The sequence below is a fragment of the Oncorhynchus masou genome, chromosome 1, assembly GCF_036934945.1.
Source record: "Oncorhynchus masou masou isolate Uvic2021 chromosome 1, UVic_Omas_1.1, whole genome shotgun sequence".
Lineage (NCBI taxonomy): Eukaryota > Metazoa > Chordata > Actinopteri > Salmoniformes > Salmonidae > Oncorhynchus > Oncorhynchus masou.
The window spans coordinates 50549146-50566011 of NC_088212.1; the positions used below are offsets into that span (position 1 = coordinate 50549146).

At 40.2% G+C, this 16866-nt stretch overlaps 1 protein-coding gene across 4 annotated transcripts in view; it reads left to right on the forward strand.

Moving 5' to 3' along the window:
* The window catches only part of grin1b (glutamate receptor, ionotropic, N-methyl D-aspartate 1b), a 79360-nt gene extending 62924 nt beyond the window's left edge, over nucleotides 1–16436 (forward strand). For 2 of the 4 annotated variants that reach the window (XM_064974157.1, XM_064974164.1), the window contains 5 exons: nucleotides 3631–3788; nucleotides 4024–4185; nucleotides 4459–4568; nucleotides 5132–5277; nucleotides 13404–16436. In XM_064974157.1, the coding sequence (XP_064830229.1) occupies nucleotides 3631–3788; nucleotides 4024–4185; nucleotides 4459–4568; nucleotides 5132–5277; nucleotides 13404–13469 (642 nt within the window). In that variant the 3' untranslated portion in view covers nucleotides 13470–16436. Of the gene's footprint in view, nucleotides 1–3630; nucleotides 3789–4023; nucleotides 4186–4458; nucleotides 4569–5131; nucleotides 5278–9055; nucleotides 9876–13403 lie in introns of those variants that run through there. The other 2 variants (XM_064974173.1, XM_064974183.1) reach the window with 2 other exon arrangements.
* The last annotated feature ends 430 nt before the right edge of the window (nucleotides 16437–16866 follow it).

Sequence of the window (16866 nt, forward strand, 5' to 3'; positions counted from 1 at the left end):
AGAGCCCTATCTGTGCACTTGCCTGATTGATGGTTTGAAAAAAGTTGCATTAAAAGCATGAGCTCTGCTTAGTTTTTTTGCACAGTCTGGACACACTTGATCAGTCTCTCATTTACAATTTAACAAGCATTTGATAATGCCTCAAATTTCCCGGTAAATATATAATTCACAGTTGATAGCCTAATATTGTCACCCATCAGACTATTCTTGATTTAATATTGTCTTTACATATACTAAATAATATACAGTATTTAATATACACCTACTCATTCCAGGATTTTTCTTTATTTGTACTATTTTTTACATTGTAGAATTATAGTGAATACATCAAAACTATGAATTACACATATGGAATTATATAGTGACCAAAAAAGTGTTAAACTAATCAAAATATATTTTATATTTGAGATTCTTCAAAGTAGCCACCCTAGCCTTGATATCAGCTTTGCACACCCTTGGCATTCTCTCAACCAGATTCATGAGGTAGTCACCTGGAATGAATTTCAATTAACAGGTGTGCATTGTTAAAAGTTGTGGTATGTCTTTCCTTAATGCGTTTGAGCCAATCAGTTGTGTTGTGACAAGATAGGGGTGGTATACAGAAGATAGCCCTATTTGGTAAAAGACCAAGTCCATTTTATGGCAAGAACAGCTCAAATAAGCAAATAGAAACAACAGTCCATCATTATTTTAAGACATGACGGTCAGTCAATCCGGAAAATATTAAGAACTTTGAAAGTTTCTTCATGTGCAGTCGCAAAAACCATCAAGCGCTATGATGAAACTGGCTCTCGTGAGGATCGCCATAGGAAAGGAGGAGCCAGAGTATTTGCTTAAATCACTGGACTAAACAGCTGGTTATTAAAGACTGGCTTCTATTTGAGCCAGTTGTCTCTTTCCTTAATGCATATTTTGCATATTTTGCTCATTTGCATATTTCATTTTTGAATTCCAGCATTCACTTCCAGCATTTTTCTAAATTTGTTCATTTCCTGCACTAATGTGTAGTTTACACACTGTATCACGTTTATTTTGTCTTAGTATGCCTTTATTTCAAATAAAAAACTTCCTTAGCATAATCATTATTCTCCTCTTTGACTTTTAATCTTCAGGAGTTTTTACTTTCACCATTAGGGGGCGATCGGACAATTTATTGGGGTCTGTACTCCCGGAGTTGTTGACTGTTTTTGTGCTTGCCAGTTAGCTAGCAGTTGTTAGCTGTTAGTAGCAGCTTCTTTCTGCCGATAAAAAAGGATTATTGACCCAAAAAATTGAGCCATTACTGAATTATTTAGTGTAACAAATCATACATTAAACCTTGTAAACAACTCATGGTAATTCATGATAACCTCGTAAACAGGTTTATTTGCTGAAATGTGTGCCATTGTCCTGCTATTAAAAAGGGACAGCTGGCTATTTGAGATTCAGCATTTGATTGAATTATTATGGTATTGTTGTAGTTCTTCTGTACGTGCCTCAGTTCGTAAAAATGTGGCTCTAGCAGCGTTAGAGTTGTGGGTTTGACTCCCACTTGGGTCACATATGAGAATATGTGGACTCACTGTTATCACTTTATATGAAAGCTTATGCTACATAAATGGTATACTGTATTTTACCGCATTACAGTACTGTATGCAATGCAATTTTAGCAGTGCGAACCCATGTGTACCCCCTGTTCTCTTTTATCTTGTTCACGCTACAGGTTCCCCAAGGGGAACCATGCCCCCTACACTCAACTCAAACCGTGGAGCACAGAATGCAAAAATATTCTTAGAAATATTTAACCTCCACACATTAACAAGTCCAATAGCTCAAATGAAAGATAAACACCTTGTTCATCTACCCAGCGAGTCAGATTTCTAAAATGTTTTTTTACGGCGAAAACATAGCACATATGTATATCAAACCACCACAAAGACACAGACGATATGTAGCCATTTTGTCAAACAAAAGATGCAATCACAAACGCAGGATTAAAAGAAAAATAATTCACTAACCTTTTGAATATCTTCATCAGATGACAGTAATAGGACATGTTACACAGTACATTTATGTTTTTTTCAATAATATGCAATTTATATCCATAAATCTCCGTTTACATTGACGCCATGTTCAAAATTTTTTACAGAAATGTCCGGAGAAATTATAGATAACTCCGCCAGATATCGCCAGATAACAGCAATACACATCATAAACTTTGACTAAATATACATGTTCTACATATAGTTAGAAAGATACACTGCTTCTTAATGCAATCGCTTTGTCACATTTCTTTTTCATGTTACAGAAATCGCTCACTATTCAATAATCTGAGACGGCGCTCAGACGTAAGCAATATTTCTCCGCTATGTTGGAGTCAACAGAAACACAAAATTACAACATAAATATTCCCTTACCTTTGATGGTCTTCGATCAGAATGTAGTGGAAGGAGTCTTACTTACCCAAAACAGCATTTGGTTTCAAGTCGTGTGTCTTTGTGTTAGCAAACGCGACAAATTCCGGCTGAAATGCAGCCAAAATTAACTCTGGTCTCGAGGGGTTGCGCATCAAAACTTCAAAATTACATATTATATGTCGACTAAACTGGTCAAACTAAGTGCAGAATCAAGCTTTAGGATGTTATTAACGTACAAAACAATTCTCAAATCGAACAGACAAACTGACATCGTCTCGTGCTTCTTGGAACAAAGGGCACTCGGAGCGCAACGCGCGCCGGAAAGTGCATGTATTTTCTCGCGACACTAAGTATTTTGCCTGCCAAAGGGTCAAAGCTCGCGGGATTTGCACAATGAAACGCTCTATTGAAAGAAGACATCTCGCCGAAGACCTAGAAACTGATCCCAGATCCATAGCTGGTTAGGAAGGGTGGGGGCGATGACGTCAAAGTTGGCCCAACTTTCCTGATGAGAGAAATAGTTTGGGAGATTGGCTGCCCTGTGAGTTCTGCTATACATACAGACATAATTCGAACAGTTTTAGAAGCTTTAGAGTGTTTTCTATTCAATAATAAAAATTATATGCATATATTAGCAATTTTGGACAGATTTTTTTCTGTTTACTATGGGCACGCAATTCCTCCAAAGGGGGCAGTATTGTCCTGAGCCTTAACAGGATTTATGCACTTGACCCAGAATGCACCACGCTGCCTATTAAAAATGAACGGTTAGCATTCCCATTGGAGTTAAGACTAATGCTAACAAGATGGCGGTCTTTCGCTAAATCGTCTCTGTCTTCTCCTTCATTTTAGTCTTCTTGGTAATAGGAACTCTTAGAGAGGGCCCAAATAGACCTTGGGTGAAAAGCTATTATTGAAAGTCGGCAGTATAGGGAGTGTAGAGTAGAGTAGAAGTAGTACTTTATTGATCCCTATTTGGGAAATTGTTTAAATCACCACAAGCATCATCAGTGATTACAAAGACACACATAAAAAATAGATGCACCCGATGCACCTAGGATCAATGAAAGATTGAGATTAATTAAAAATGATAAGAAATGCTGATGGCATTCTGGGGAAATAAGCAACAGCAACATTCATTGAGTGCAGATATTTTATGGGTGAAAGCTTATGTAAAGGACATTCATGGAGGATGACTGACTGCTGTGCCTCTGTTTGTGTCTCTGTGTCTCAGCTACGAAACCCATCAGACAAGTTCATCTACGCCACAGTGAAGCAGAGTTCGGTGGACATCTACTTCCGGCGCCAAGTGGAGTTGAGCACCATGTACCGCCACATGGAGAAGCACAACTACGAAAGCGCTGCTGAGGCCATACAAGCTGTGCGCGACAAGTGAGCAACAGCTGGGGTAGCACCAGGGGATGGGGATGGGGGTGGGGGTTTAATACTCTGAAAATTCCAATGGGGGAGGCCATAATGCTGAATACACAGTATTTATGCTATCCCAGGTGAGCAATAGTGCGAGGAAGACAATAATGACATGATGTGGTTATCTAGTGTGCATTTTCATACACTCATTCGTTCCATTCCTCCTCTTCCCTGTTGTCTGTGTCCCTCCCTCCCTCAGCAAACTGCACGCGTTCATCTGGGACTCTGCCGTCCTGGAGTTTGAGGCATCACAGAAGTGTGACTTGGTGACAACGGGAGAGCTGTTCTTCCGCTCCGGCTTCGGCATAGGCATGCGGAAGGACAGCCCTTGGAAGCAAAATGTTTCCCTGTCCATTCTTAGGTGAATATTGGCCAGCAACAAGATACTGTTGAAGCAACATGCTACCATACAATATTATGATAAGGGTGGTTTCCTGGACGCAGATTAAGCCTGGTCCTAGACTAAAAAGCATGGTCAATGGAGAGTCTCCATTGAAATACTGTAGCTTTTTAGTCCAGCACTAAGCCTAATGTGTGTCCAGGAAACCACCCCATAGTATACTCTATGTATTGTATCAGTATTTACTGTTTGAGACCTAACCTAAAGTATGATCTGGCTCTTCTCCTATAACAGCTCTCATGAGAATGGGTTCATGGAGGAACTAGATAAAACCTGGGTGAGATACCAGGAGTGTGACTCCAGGAGTAATGCCCCGGCCACCCTCACTTTTGAGAACATGGCAGGTATGCACGGTTCTCCAATTTAGTCCATAATGATACAGAAATGAGAGGAAATGCAAATAGTAAACCGGTGTGTAAGGAAGTAGCCACCCCTTGTGTGAGCCAGAACGTTAGTCTATAGCAGGTGTGTAGGTATTCAAATTGGTGTGAAGGTATTTCTTAATCTGCAGAAGTTTGACAGATTATTGTCTTTAGGTTCATTGTGCTCAAAATGGTTCTCCATGGAGGACGCAGGGGCCACTGGGGACTTGGGTTAATCATTTACATTTACATTTAAGTCATTTGGCAGACGCTCTTATCCAGAGCGACTTACAAATTGGTGAATTCACCTTATGACATCCAGTGGAATAGCCACTTTACAATAGTGCATCTAAATCATTTAAGGGGGGGGGGGGTGAGAAGGGTTACTTTATCCTATCCTAGGTATTCCTTAAAGAGGTGGGGTTTCAGGTGTCTCCGGAAGGTGGTGATTGACTCCGCTGTCCTGGCGTCGTGAGGGAAAGTATGTCCTGTGCACCGCAGGCAGTAAAGTAACAGGTTGGCATGTCCAAATTGTCTCCTAACAGGTGTGTTCATGTTGGTTGCTGGAGGTATCGTTGCTGGAATCTTCCTCATCTTTATTGAGATTGCGTATAAGCGCCACAAAGATGCCCGCAGGAAGCAGATGCAGCTGGCCTTCGCTGCGGTCAACGTGTGGAGGAAGAACCTACAGGTATGATCTGCCCGTCTTCACATACAGGCCCCAGCAGGGCAGCACATCAGACAACATCCTGTAGAGTAGGGTCTCAAACTCGCAACTTGCAAACCACATCTGGATCTAATGCGGCCAGTGGGGATCTTAGTAAATCCGTTCAGTGGTTGTAAAAAAATAAATAATAATAAACTTCACTGGGGATAGATTTATAGTCTGTTGTTGAAATCTAGTGAGTGATTCATATGGACAGGATTAGAAAAAGTTAATTTATAACCTTCCACAGAGCTAGTTGGGTGTACTACAGTATTATAGAAATTGAGCTGGCTGCATACCACTTCTCTAAATTTGGAAATGACTTATAATGAGAGATCCATGTTTTTTTGCACTCCAAATCCCTCCCAAAACATGAATGTAACAAACAGCTGTGAGGATATTTGCAGCTCCACATGCATACGTACAGCACACTCCCCAGCGCCTGTGAAAGGACTGATTTCATTATCCTCGTCTTCTGCTGCTGTGTGTCTGAGCGCACAAGGACACGGCCGGTCCCCTGCCTGGAGGGGACGATGACCCCCTTCCCCCTTCCCCCACCCCTCTCTCTCTGTGAAGGGCAGAGTGGGGGAGTGCAGTGGGGGGGGGTGCACCGGGGGAGTACACTCCGGGTGAGTGCAGTGGGGCACCAGGAAGCTCTGATGTTGCTGTACAGTCAGCCAGATGCACACTGGGCCCGGCTCTCTCACTAAAGGGCTAGGCTACTGAATAGCACAACGGGTGGCAGCCAAGCATCTCCTGGTCAATGGTCTCTCTTGACACACATCATGTCCATGTACTGTTTGTAAAGGGGGATCGGAAAGTAACAGGGCTTTGGCCTTTTGTGTCTTGAAAGGCTAAGCGGGCTAGCTTTGGTTGACGCACCATATAATCCATATTGTACAAGCCAGTGCTTGAAGTGGATCTGAAATAGGTGCCAGTGCTCATAATATTTTTTTAAGCCGATATTCAAGGTGCCGGTACTATGTACTGGTGATCACCGACCCAACTCAAGCCAAACAAAACATGCCATATGAGACTCTGTAGTAGCATGCAATGCTCCCAGCCACTGATTGAACCCTCCAACAGTATAGAGAAACCTTTTTTTCTAAACATGGTCTAATGGGGCTGTTCCTAGGCTATCATTGAAAATAAGAATTTGTTCTTAACTGAAATAAAAATTGGTTGTAAAATGTGAAGGTTGAACTTGAGCTATATATTTCTTAATTACGTTGACAATTGTGTCAAGTGGGACCAGCTAATGTGAATCTGATTTCATGAAAATGTTCTCTGGTCCAAAGCGTTAGTGTGCTTTTCTCTAGTAGTTGCAGACCAGAAGCAACTTGTTGTCATTTCGTGATGGGACCAAAGCTAATGGCTGCTTAGCTTTGTAGGTCCTTTAACTTTCTGTAATCTGTGAGTACTATATTCGGGGGACACTACCAGTTGAAAGCAGAGGCACCAACATTAGATGCCTGTGTATAACTTCTCACCAAAATATACTTGATTTTCAGTGTCGACAGATTGTTTAGACTGATGCAAGCTGTTTGGGGAAAATAATAAAAATAGCAGTTTCATTTGAAGTATTTTCTATCTCAATGGACAGCAATGAGGGGAATTTTGCTGTAAGTCTTCGCCTGCTTGTGCCAGAGGCCATAACATTGGGCGGGCACTCCCACACACTACCAGCCATAGGGCCATTACTATAGGGCCCACAATTACAATAGTACAGTTATCAGGTTTCAGGTAAGACCCAAGTGTAGACTGTGTTATTGTAACAACAGGGGCAGGCAAACAATGGGTCAAGGCAGGTAGGGGTCGATAATCCAGGGTAGGGGCAAAGGTGCAGGACGGCAGGACGGCAGGCAGGCTCAAGGTCAGGCAGACGGGTTCGGAGTCAGGACAGGCAGGGGTCAAACCAGGAGGGCGGGTAAAGAGAGACTGGAAAAAGCAGGAGCTGAGACACAAAACACTGGTAGGCTTGAATAAACAAGACGAACAGGCACAGACAGACAGAAAACACAAGTATAAATACCCAGGGGATAAGTGGGGAAGATGGGCGACACCTGGAGGGGGGTGGATACAAACACAAGGACAAGTGAAATAGATCAGGCTGTGACAACAGTAAAAGCATTTCCTTGTTCAGTTCAACGGAGAGAGCACTTACTGCTCTTTGAAGCTTTGACAAATTGTCTTGTTCTTTCCGACTACTGAGCCGTGAGGTAAACAAGTCTAAATAGATATCCTTTAGATGTTGTATTCGGTATTGTTTTCTATGGAAGGTGAAAAACACAAGCAAGGCCGGCTAATATTTGTGCTGGGACATATCCACTGGGCCACTGTGTATTGTTGTAAGGTCAAATGAATACTGTACAAATTCTCATTATGTTAAAAGATGGATGCCCTGCTTTTGACTGAATTATGTATTATTGATTTATGTGTGATTTATACTCTAAGCCATATGTATGAAGGGTGTACATGTCCATATTTAAACAACAATAATGGCAGACGAACAACGGGCACCAGTGAAAAACGTGCCCTAATTTCAGGTGCACTACATGTACTGTATGCTTTTCGACCAACTATATTTCTCCCCATATTTGAAATGCATGACTAGTCGCCTGTCCTCGGGCTGTATTAGCATTTCAAACGATTCCAGACAGCCCTCTGATGAAGGCGTTGTTGTTGAGCAACCTCATTCAATGGTGAACGGTCTGAGAAGGTTGCAATAAAAAGGAGATGCACAATTGTGGAGATTGTAAAGGGGGATTCTGCAATGATTTCACTGTTGTTGTTGATATCCTGGATGTAATAATCTCTTGAATATACTGATATACTGTGTTTCAAAGGGTAAAACGTGAAAAGAATGTTCCAAATGATTTAGACATCTAAAACAAATCACAAAGCAATATACAGTATTTAGCTATTTATAATCAGACTCCCTTATCTGTTATGTGGAATTGACCTGGTCCATGCTTTTTGAGGAGTCAAGGACTATTAGGGGATTTAGCCACAAAGAAGACACAAGTTCATGTGGGACAGTGCTGGCCTATAGGTTCGACATCATACCACTCATTCTACATACTGTATCCCTTTTGGTTTTCCTGCACTGCATGTTTTCTGGTTGAAGTCACACCCTCTACCAAAATCTACTTCCCCTGCTTCTCTTAGTCTTCATCGCTCTCTTTACCGTGGGAGAAACGCCATTATGCTAATGTTGGTAGAACGCAAGGGTACCTTGTTGAATTTCACATGGTTTATTGATTAGTCGGTACATATTTTTTCCATGATCTTACTGATCATTGTATAACCAGCCCCCCTGAAAATGTTTGCTTTGCCTTATTGTTGTCTTTATTGCATTCGTTTTAGCTAATTTGCTTTTGCCCACGCTTTTGCTTTTGGTCTTGAAGTAAAATAACCATGGATGGTTCTTATTTTACTGTGCCATGCCATCCGAGGCAGTCCTCAAAAAGTAGCCAGGAGAAATATACCCAGATTTTAATAGTAGCCCGGCTCCAATTCTAGGAGACTTTATATGTCCACATGGCATTGGGTGTAGACAGAAAGTGGACATGAGATACGGGACCATATTAAAGCTGGTAATTGAAATAGAGAGTAGTGTAACTACTCTGCAAGTTACTCTGCAGTTTTGGTGTACAGTAATGTGGTAATGTTTGTGTGTGTGTGGGGGGGGGGGGCACTGAGACCAAACACACTCCTTCATCAGGGAACACCAATAATGTTTCTACATATATATTTATTTTAGGATAGGAAAAGTGATAGAGCAGAGCCTGACTCCAAACAGAAAACCTCTTTTAGGTCCATCAGTACCAACCTGGCCTCCAACATCAAGAGACGTAGGTCCTCCAAAGACACGGTAAGGAGTTGAAGGAAATTACACCCTCCCTTGTAATTCTCTCTCTTCCTCTCTTCCTTTACCTCATCCTTTTTTTCCCTCTCTTCTGTCATCTTCTCGCAAAATGTGTCATTGCAGGCTCGTGTCAGTCACCCTCACACATGGAGTTACAGTCAAGGCCACGTGTCTGTCAGTCAGTCATCGATAAACCATCCAGACATTTGTCCAAAACCAAAAGAAGGAAATCGATATGAGCATGAGTAGGCAGTCTGAAGCTAAGGGCTTTTGTTTTCTTTGATTAAAAGAAAAGTTTTTAATGACTACTATGCAAAGGGATACAAGAGCTAGTCCTTATGCTGGTCTTTCTTCTGTGGCTAAACTAGACACCATTTTGGTTTGTGCTCTCCTTTTTAGTTGTGTATGTGTGTTTGTCTCCTTTCACTGATTGGTCTATGCTGCACCTTCCTTTGTGTGTGTCACATTTTGTGTGTTTGTTTCCTTTCATTACAAAAATAATGGCCAAGAAAAAGCCAAATGCACCGGGTAACAGACTTTACATTCTCTTTTCTTTCCACAGACGTTCCATTTTAAGGGATCTCCTGTCGAGTGTGTTTGACCAAACAATATTTACTTGTAGTGTTTCAATCAACAAATGCTGCTGGGAATGAAAAGAGATACAATATAATACAGTGGCTTACGAAAATATTCACTCCCCATTTTTCCTATTTTATTGCCTTTACAACCTTGAAATAAAATGAATTTTGGGGTGGGTGGTATCATTTGATTTACACAACATGCCTACCACTTTGAAGATGCAAAATATTTTTTCTTGTGAAACAAACAAATAAGACAAAATATTGAAAACTTGAGCGTACATAAGTATTCACCCCCCCCCCCCCCCCAAAGCCAATAGTTTGTAGAGCCACCTTTTGCAGCAATTACAGCTGCAAGTCTCTTGGGGTATGTCTCTATAAGCTTGACACAACAAGCCACTGGGATTTTTGTACATTCTTCAAAGCAAAACTGCTCCAGCTCCTTCAAGTTGGATGGGTTGCACCTGTGCACAGCAATCTTTGTCATACCACAGATTCTCAATTAGATTGAGGACTGGTCTTTGAATAGGCCATTTCAAAATGTTTCCCCTTCAACCACTTGAGTGTTGCTTTAGCAGTATGCTTAGGGTCATTTTCCTGCTGGAAAGTGAACCGCCGTCCCAGTCTCAAATCTCTGGAAGACTGAAACAGGTTTCCCTCAAGATTTTCCCTGTATTTATCATTCCTTCAATTCTGACCAGTTTCCCAGTCCCTGCTGATGAAAAACATACCAACAGTATGATGCTGCCACTACCATGCTTCACTGTGGGGAGGGTGTTCTCGGGGTGATGGGAGGTGTTGGGTTTGCTCCAGACATAGCGTTTTCCTTGATGGCCAAAAAGCTCAATTCTCATCTCATCTGACCAGAGTACCTTCTTCCATATGTTTGGTGAGTCTCCCACTTGCCTTTATTTTTTCTTTAAGCAAGGGCTTTTTTTCTGGCCACTTTTCTGTAAAGCCCAGCTCTGTGGAGTGTATGGCTTAAAGTGGTCCTATGGACAGATACTCCAATCTCTGCTGTGGAGCTTTGCAGCTCCTCCAGGGTTATCTTTGGTCTCTTTGTTGCTTCTCTGATTAATGCCCTCCTTGCCTGGTCTGTGAGTTTTGGTGGGCAGCCCTCTCATGGCAGGTTTATTGTGGTGTCCTATTCTTTCCATTTTTTAATAATGGATTTATTGGTGCTTCGTGGGATGTTCAAAGTTTCTGATATTTTTTTATAACCCAACCCTGATCTGTACTTCTCCACAACTTTGTCCCTGACCAGTTTGGAGAGCTCCTTGTTCTTCATGGTGCCGCTTGCTTGGTGGAGCCCCTTGCTTAGTGGTGTTGCAGAATCTGGGGCCTTTCAGAACAGGTGTATGTATACTGAGATCGTGTGACAGATCATGTGACATTTAGATTGCACACAGGTGGACTTTATATAATTAATTATGTGACTTATGAAGGTAATTGGTTGCACCAGATTTTATTTAGGGGCTTCATAGCAAAGTGGGTGAATACATATGCACGCACCACTTTTCAATTATTATTATTTTTAAATTTTCTGAAACAAGTCATTTTTTTCATTTCACTTCACCAATTTGGACTATTTTGTGTATATCCATTACATAAAATTCAAATAAAAATCCATTTAAATTACAGGTTGTAATACAACAAAATAGGAAAAACGCCAAGGGGGATGAATACTTTTACAAGGCACTGTATATGCATGCCATTTATGTCCTTGTGGATTGCGTATTGTCCTGATGATAAATCTCAAACAAACGTTTTTATGTTGAATACTTGGTAATTTAATGACAATCATTTCTACACTAGATTATCCAGAGCTCAACACGTTCGTTTCATGAGTCCTGGAACTGTATATGGATACATGAATACTGTAAATATGGTTACTGTAGCAGGATTCATACTGAATGTAGTTTTATAATAGCCTGGTGTGCTGTAGCTAACTCTTTGTGATGCCATACATGTTTGGTGTGACAATGGATGAACTCAGAGAGAACTTACTTGGCTGAAGCACGAACAGACTTGGAGCACCAGGCTACAAAGTCTAGACAGAGGATTGGAATGTATTCCAGTCCGTTGAGCATTGGTATTGTCAGCTGAACATTTTAGTCATTTCAAAAACAGTTTGTTTTACTTTTTGCCTCCAGGGTTGTGCCATCCAAAGCAGTTTGTCAATCTTCCAGAGCCCTGTCTCTGTAGACAATCAATCCAATTTTATTTTTATATTCATTTTGTATTATTATTTAGTGATAAAAATAGGTAGCCTAAAACTACCCACAAAAAAATCCTACACTTTTATTGGAATTGACCCATTTATTTTTGTTGTAACCATCCTATTATTTCATATCAGTGTTTATTTATAAATGGATTTCAATGGATTGTGAGTATCGGTATCCACACCATATGCCACACTGCTTCTTTCCACCTCCTTGGTTGTTGTGGAGAAGACCAGTGCTTCCCAACCCTGGTCCTGGAGTACCCCCAACAGTACACATTGTTGTTGTAACACACCTCATTCATCTTATTGAGGGCTTGATGATTAGTTGACAAGTGGAATCAGGTGTGCTTGTCCAGGGTTAAACTAAAAATGTGTACTGTTGGGGTATACGAGGACCAGGGTTGGGAAACACTGGTGTAGACTGTTGTCATGCTGTTCGCCTGTCTGTTGGCAGGAGGTGCTGTGAGCTATGATTCGGAATGTGAAGCTGTACCTAAAATTGTAACGGCATTGGAAACAGTGAGGTCACACATGCTCAGTAGTCAAATGTTGTTGAACGTCGCAGATAGAAATGCCATGAATAAAACTGATGTGTTTCCTTATTCTACATGTCAGAAAGGCATGTTTATTCTACATACAGTAGATTATCTCTATTTTAACGTTCCACAACGTTGTACCCTTGGTACAATCTCATTTTCGTGGAATATCATGTCAACTTTTTACATTTCCTTTAAGGATTTCTTGGTCACAACAAGAATACTTGACACAATAAAACTTTTTTTAAGGTGGTGGTAGTTTTGAATGATAAATAGCTTCATGTCTTTCATCGACAGCATTATAATCACTTTTATACAATGGTAATTGGTAATCCGTGGTGAAATTAACTATTTCTCAGCAGGACAAAAACACCCGTGCCTGGATATTATCATGTCAGTTTCCATGGTAACCGAGGATAGGCCCTTTCATAGACCCTTTGTAACACCAAACTGAAAATTCTTCCCAACACTGATGATAAATTGTGTTCTGTGCTCCAAAATGTCAGGGTATGACATTTAGCATTCATTTGAAAATCCATATTACACTTGCAGGCAAAATATGCTAAATGGGCTGGGACAACACGTCTGTATAAATCAATACCATACAGCAGGAAAAAATCCAGTTACTTGGCAACAACACTGTAGCTTAGTCTCACATCTGTGACCTTGCTTTGTTTATTGATCAGCATGCACAGTTCATAGGGTCCCTGCGGTGCTGAGCTTGATCTGTCCAAACAACCATTCCGAATCACAGGCAAACACTGCCTTGAGGGGGGAATTGATGAAATGTATGACATAATCATGTTACATAACATTTGTTGTGTTGTATGCACCGTGAATATATATGATGTGAGTACAGATGAAATAATTTGTTCTATTTTGTATTCTTCCCATACTCTCTGCAGCCTTACCCCACGGACATCACAGGCCAGCTCAACTTGTCAGACCCCTCTGTCAGCACGGTGGTGTGAGAGATTGAGAGAGAGAAATGAGAGGACTGAAATGAGAGAGAGGATCCTGGTTTGGAGACAGATGCTGGTCCATTGCTGCTACGCCACCTGAGCCATTGACCATCCTTTTCTCTATCTACCCACATAGAACTTGTGTTCTGCTCATTCCCCACCAAACACAACAGGCAGGAACTGGATAGCTGACATCCCACTGACAAACTGTGCCAATTCACAATGGAGCCAAACCACCTGTTTTTTCCCACACAGAGGCCTGACCCAGCACAATGATAGCTTTAGGTTTATTTTTATAATCTGCCTGCTAGAGTCATGTAGTTGTGTACTTTACGTGTGAAACAACAAGAAATATATACATTTTCTGATCATGTCATTCGCAATACATCGTCATGCACTGTGTTTCTGATTTCAATAAGCGATAGATTTAATAGATCATGTTTAAGAGTAGTTTGTGATGTCAATGTCTTACTACCTCCACTTATTTAGACGAACCTTAGAACTGTAGTTATAACTATTTGACATTGTAAGGTTTTCCTGTGTTCCATTTATCGACAGGTTTTTGTTAGCATTAGCTAATGCGGTGTAGTGTGGGGCAATAACAATGGACAAGTTGTCAATTTATACATTAGCAGCGTACAGCTATGCTAATATCTAAGTGTAAATCCGAGTTAAGCACACTTTGTCCATTGTAGCACTCATATCAGCTGCAATCCCTTTCTTTAGCTATAGATGTCTTAGCCCCTTTTATGTGTTAATTTACTTCATTCTCTCAGTGGCAGTACAGCAGTGATTGCGTGGCAGACTATTCTCAGCATTCAACAATACTACAATCTTTCTGAGCCAAAAGTCTTTGGCATGACATCGGTGAAGGAGTTGCCATCAACAGAAATAGACTGGTAACCACTAGTGCTGTAGGCTATGTTGTTGTTCATTCAAGAAAATTGCTCTCTACATTTGTTGATTTGACAGTGTTACATGGTCATTAATGCAAATCAATTTATCAGTCAACATCAAGTCTCTCTATAGCCTATATAGTGCCTTCAGAAAGTATTCATACCCCTTATTCCAAATGTTGTCTTGTTACAGCCTGAATTCAAAATTGATTAAAAAAACATTTTTCCCGCCCCTCTACACACAATACCCCATAATGACAAAGTGAAAACATGTTTTTAGACATTTTTGCAAATGTATTGTAAATGAAATACAAACATATCTAATTTCCATAAGTATTCACACCCCTGAGTCAATACTTTGTTGAAGCACCTTTGGCAGCGATTACAGCTAGGAGTCTTTCTGGGTAAGTCTCGAAGAGCATTCCACACCTGGATTGTGCAACATTTGCACATTACTCTTTTCAAAATTCTTCAAGCGCTGTGAAATTGGTTGTTGATCATTGCTAGAACAACCATTTTCAGATCTTGCCATATACTTTCAAGTAGATTTAAGTCAAAACTGTAACTCGGCCAATCAGGAACATTCACTGTCTTCTTGGTAAGCAGCTCCAGTGTAGATTTGGCCTTGTGTTTTGGGTTATTGTCCTGCTGAAAGGTGAATTAATCTCCCCGTGTCTGGTGGAAAGCAGACTGAACCAGGTTTCCCTCTAGGATTTTGCCTGTGTTTAGCTCCCTTCTGTTTATTTTTTTTCATCCTGAAAACTCCCCAGTCCTTAACGATTACATGCATACTCATAAGATGATGCAGCCACCACGATGCTTGAAAATATGGAGAGTGGTACTCAATAATGTGTTGTATTAGATTTGCCCAAAACTTAACACTTTGTTTTAAGGACAAACATGATGCATGTTTTGGAATATTGTAATTCTGTACAGGCTTCTTTATTTTTCACTCTGTCAATTAGGCTAGTATTGTGGAGTAACTACAATGTGGTTGATTCATCCTCACTTTTCTCCTATCATAGCCATTAACCTCTGTAACTGTTTAAAGTCACTCATGGGGAAATCCCTGAGTTGTTTCCCTCCTCTCTGGCAACTGAGTTTGGAAGGACGCCTGTACCTTTGTAGTGACTGGGTGTATTGATACACTTTCCAAAGTGTAATTAATAACTTCACCAGGCTCAAATGGATATTCTATGTCTGCTTTCTTTTTAAAATTGGTTACCAATTGGTGCCCTTCTTTGTGGGGCATTAGAAAACCTCCCTGGTCTTTGTGGTTGAATCTGTGTTTGAAATTCACTGCTCGACTGAGGTAACTTACCGATAATTGTATGTGTGGGGTACAGAGATTAGGTAGTCATTCAAAAATCATCTTAAACTCTATTATTGCAAACAGTCCATGCAACTTATGACTTGTTAAGCACATTTTCTCTCCTGAACTTATTTAGGTTTGCTATAACAAAGGGGTTGAATACTTATTGACTCAAGAAATGTCAGTTCATCATTTTTCTTTCATTTGTCAAATAAAATTAAAAACATAATTCCGCTTTGACATTATGGGATATTGTATAGTCCAGTGACACAACATCTCAATGTAATCAATTTTATATTCAGGTTGTAACACAACAAAGTGGAAAAAGTCAAGGGGTGTGAATACTTTCTGAAGACACTGTATTCTCTCTACATAGTCTCTTTTATATCATGACATTATTGAGGATATTGTGACGTGTACGTGATTTCTGGATGTTTTGAGCCTAAACAATCACTGACAGTGATTGTCTCTCTTTGGCTCAGTCTCTCTTTGGCTCAAAATATCCTGTAATGATTTCTATATTATTGTGGTGTGTATATTATGTATATATATATATATATATATATATATATATATATATAAAATCATGTTCTGTCAACCTTAGGGGCGTTCTGGTAATCGGCTAAGATGGCTGTTGTAGCTGTGTGGTTAACCCTATAAATTAATGACTTATACTACCTTGTATTTCTAATATAATAATATATTTCACTATATCACTGTATTTTTGCTTTATATGTGAGATTAGATTAATAAAATCCCTCACTCTTATCCTTTCCTATTTTCCAGACTGCATTTACACCGACATTTAGTCTGTCAATAGCAAATTGATTAATTGCAAAAATTATATATTGTAAAAATAAGTTTGTTTCCTGCAAAAACCTGTCAGAGATACTTCGGTGTAGCTAAAGTGTATCCTGGCATGTTCCTGATTCAAGATCTGAAACACTGTTTAGCACTTTTGTCTTAAAGATCCAATGCAGCCGTTTTTATCTCAATATCAAAACATTTCTGGGTAACAATTAAGTACCTTACAGTACTGTGATTGTTTTAATTAAAAATTGTCAAAAATAAACAAAAATTGCTTCTTAGAGCAATTTCTCAAGCAAGAATTTAGCTAGGACTGTCTGGGAGTGGTCTGAGTGGGGAGCGGAAAACTGGAACTCTCTTTCTTATTGGTCTATTAACTAATTTACCGCCT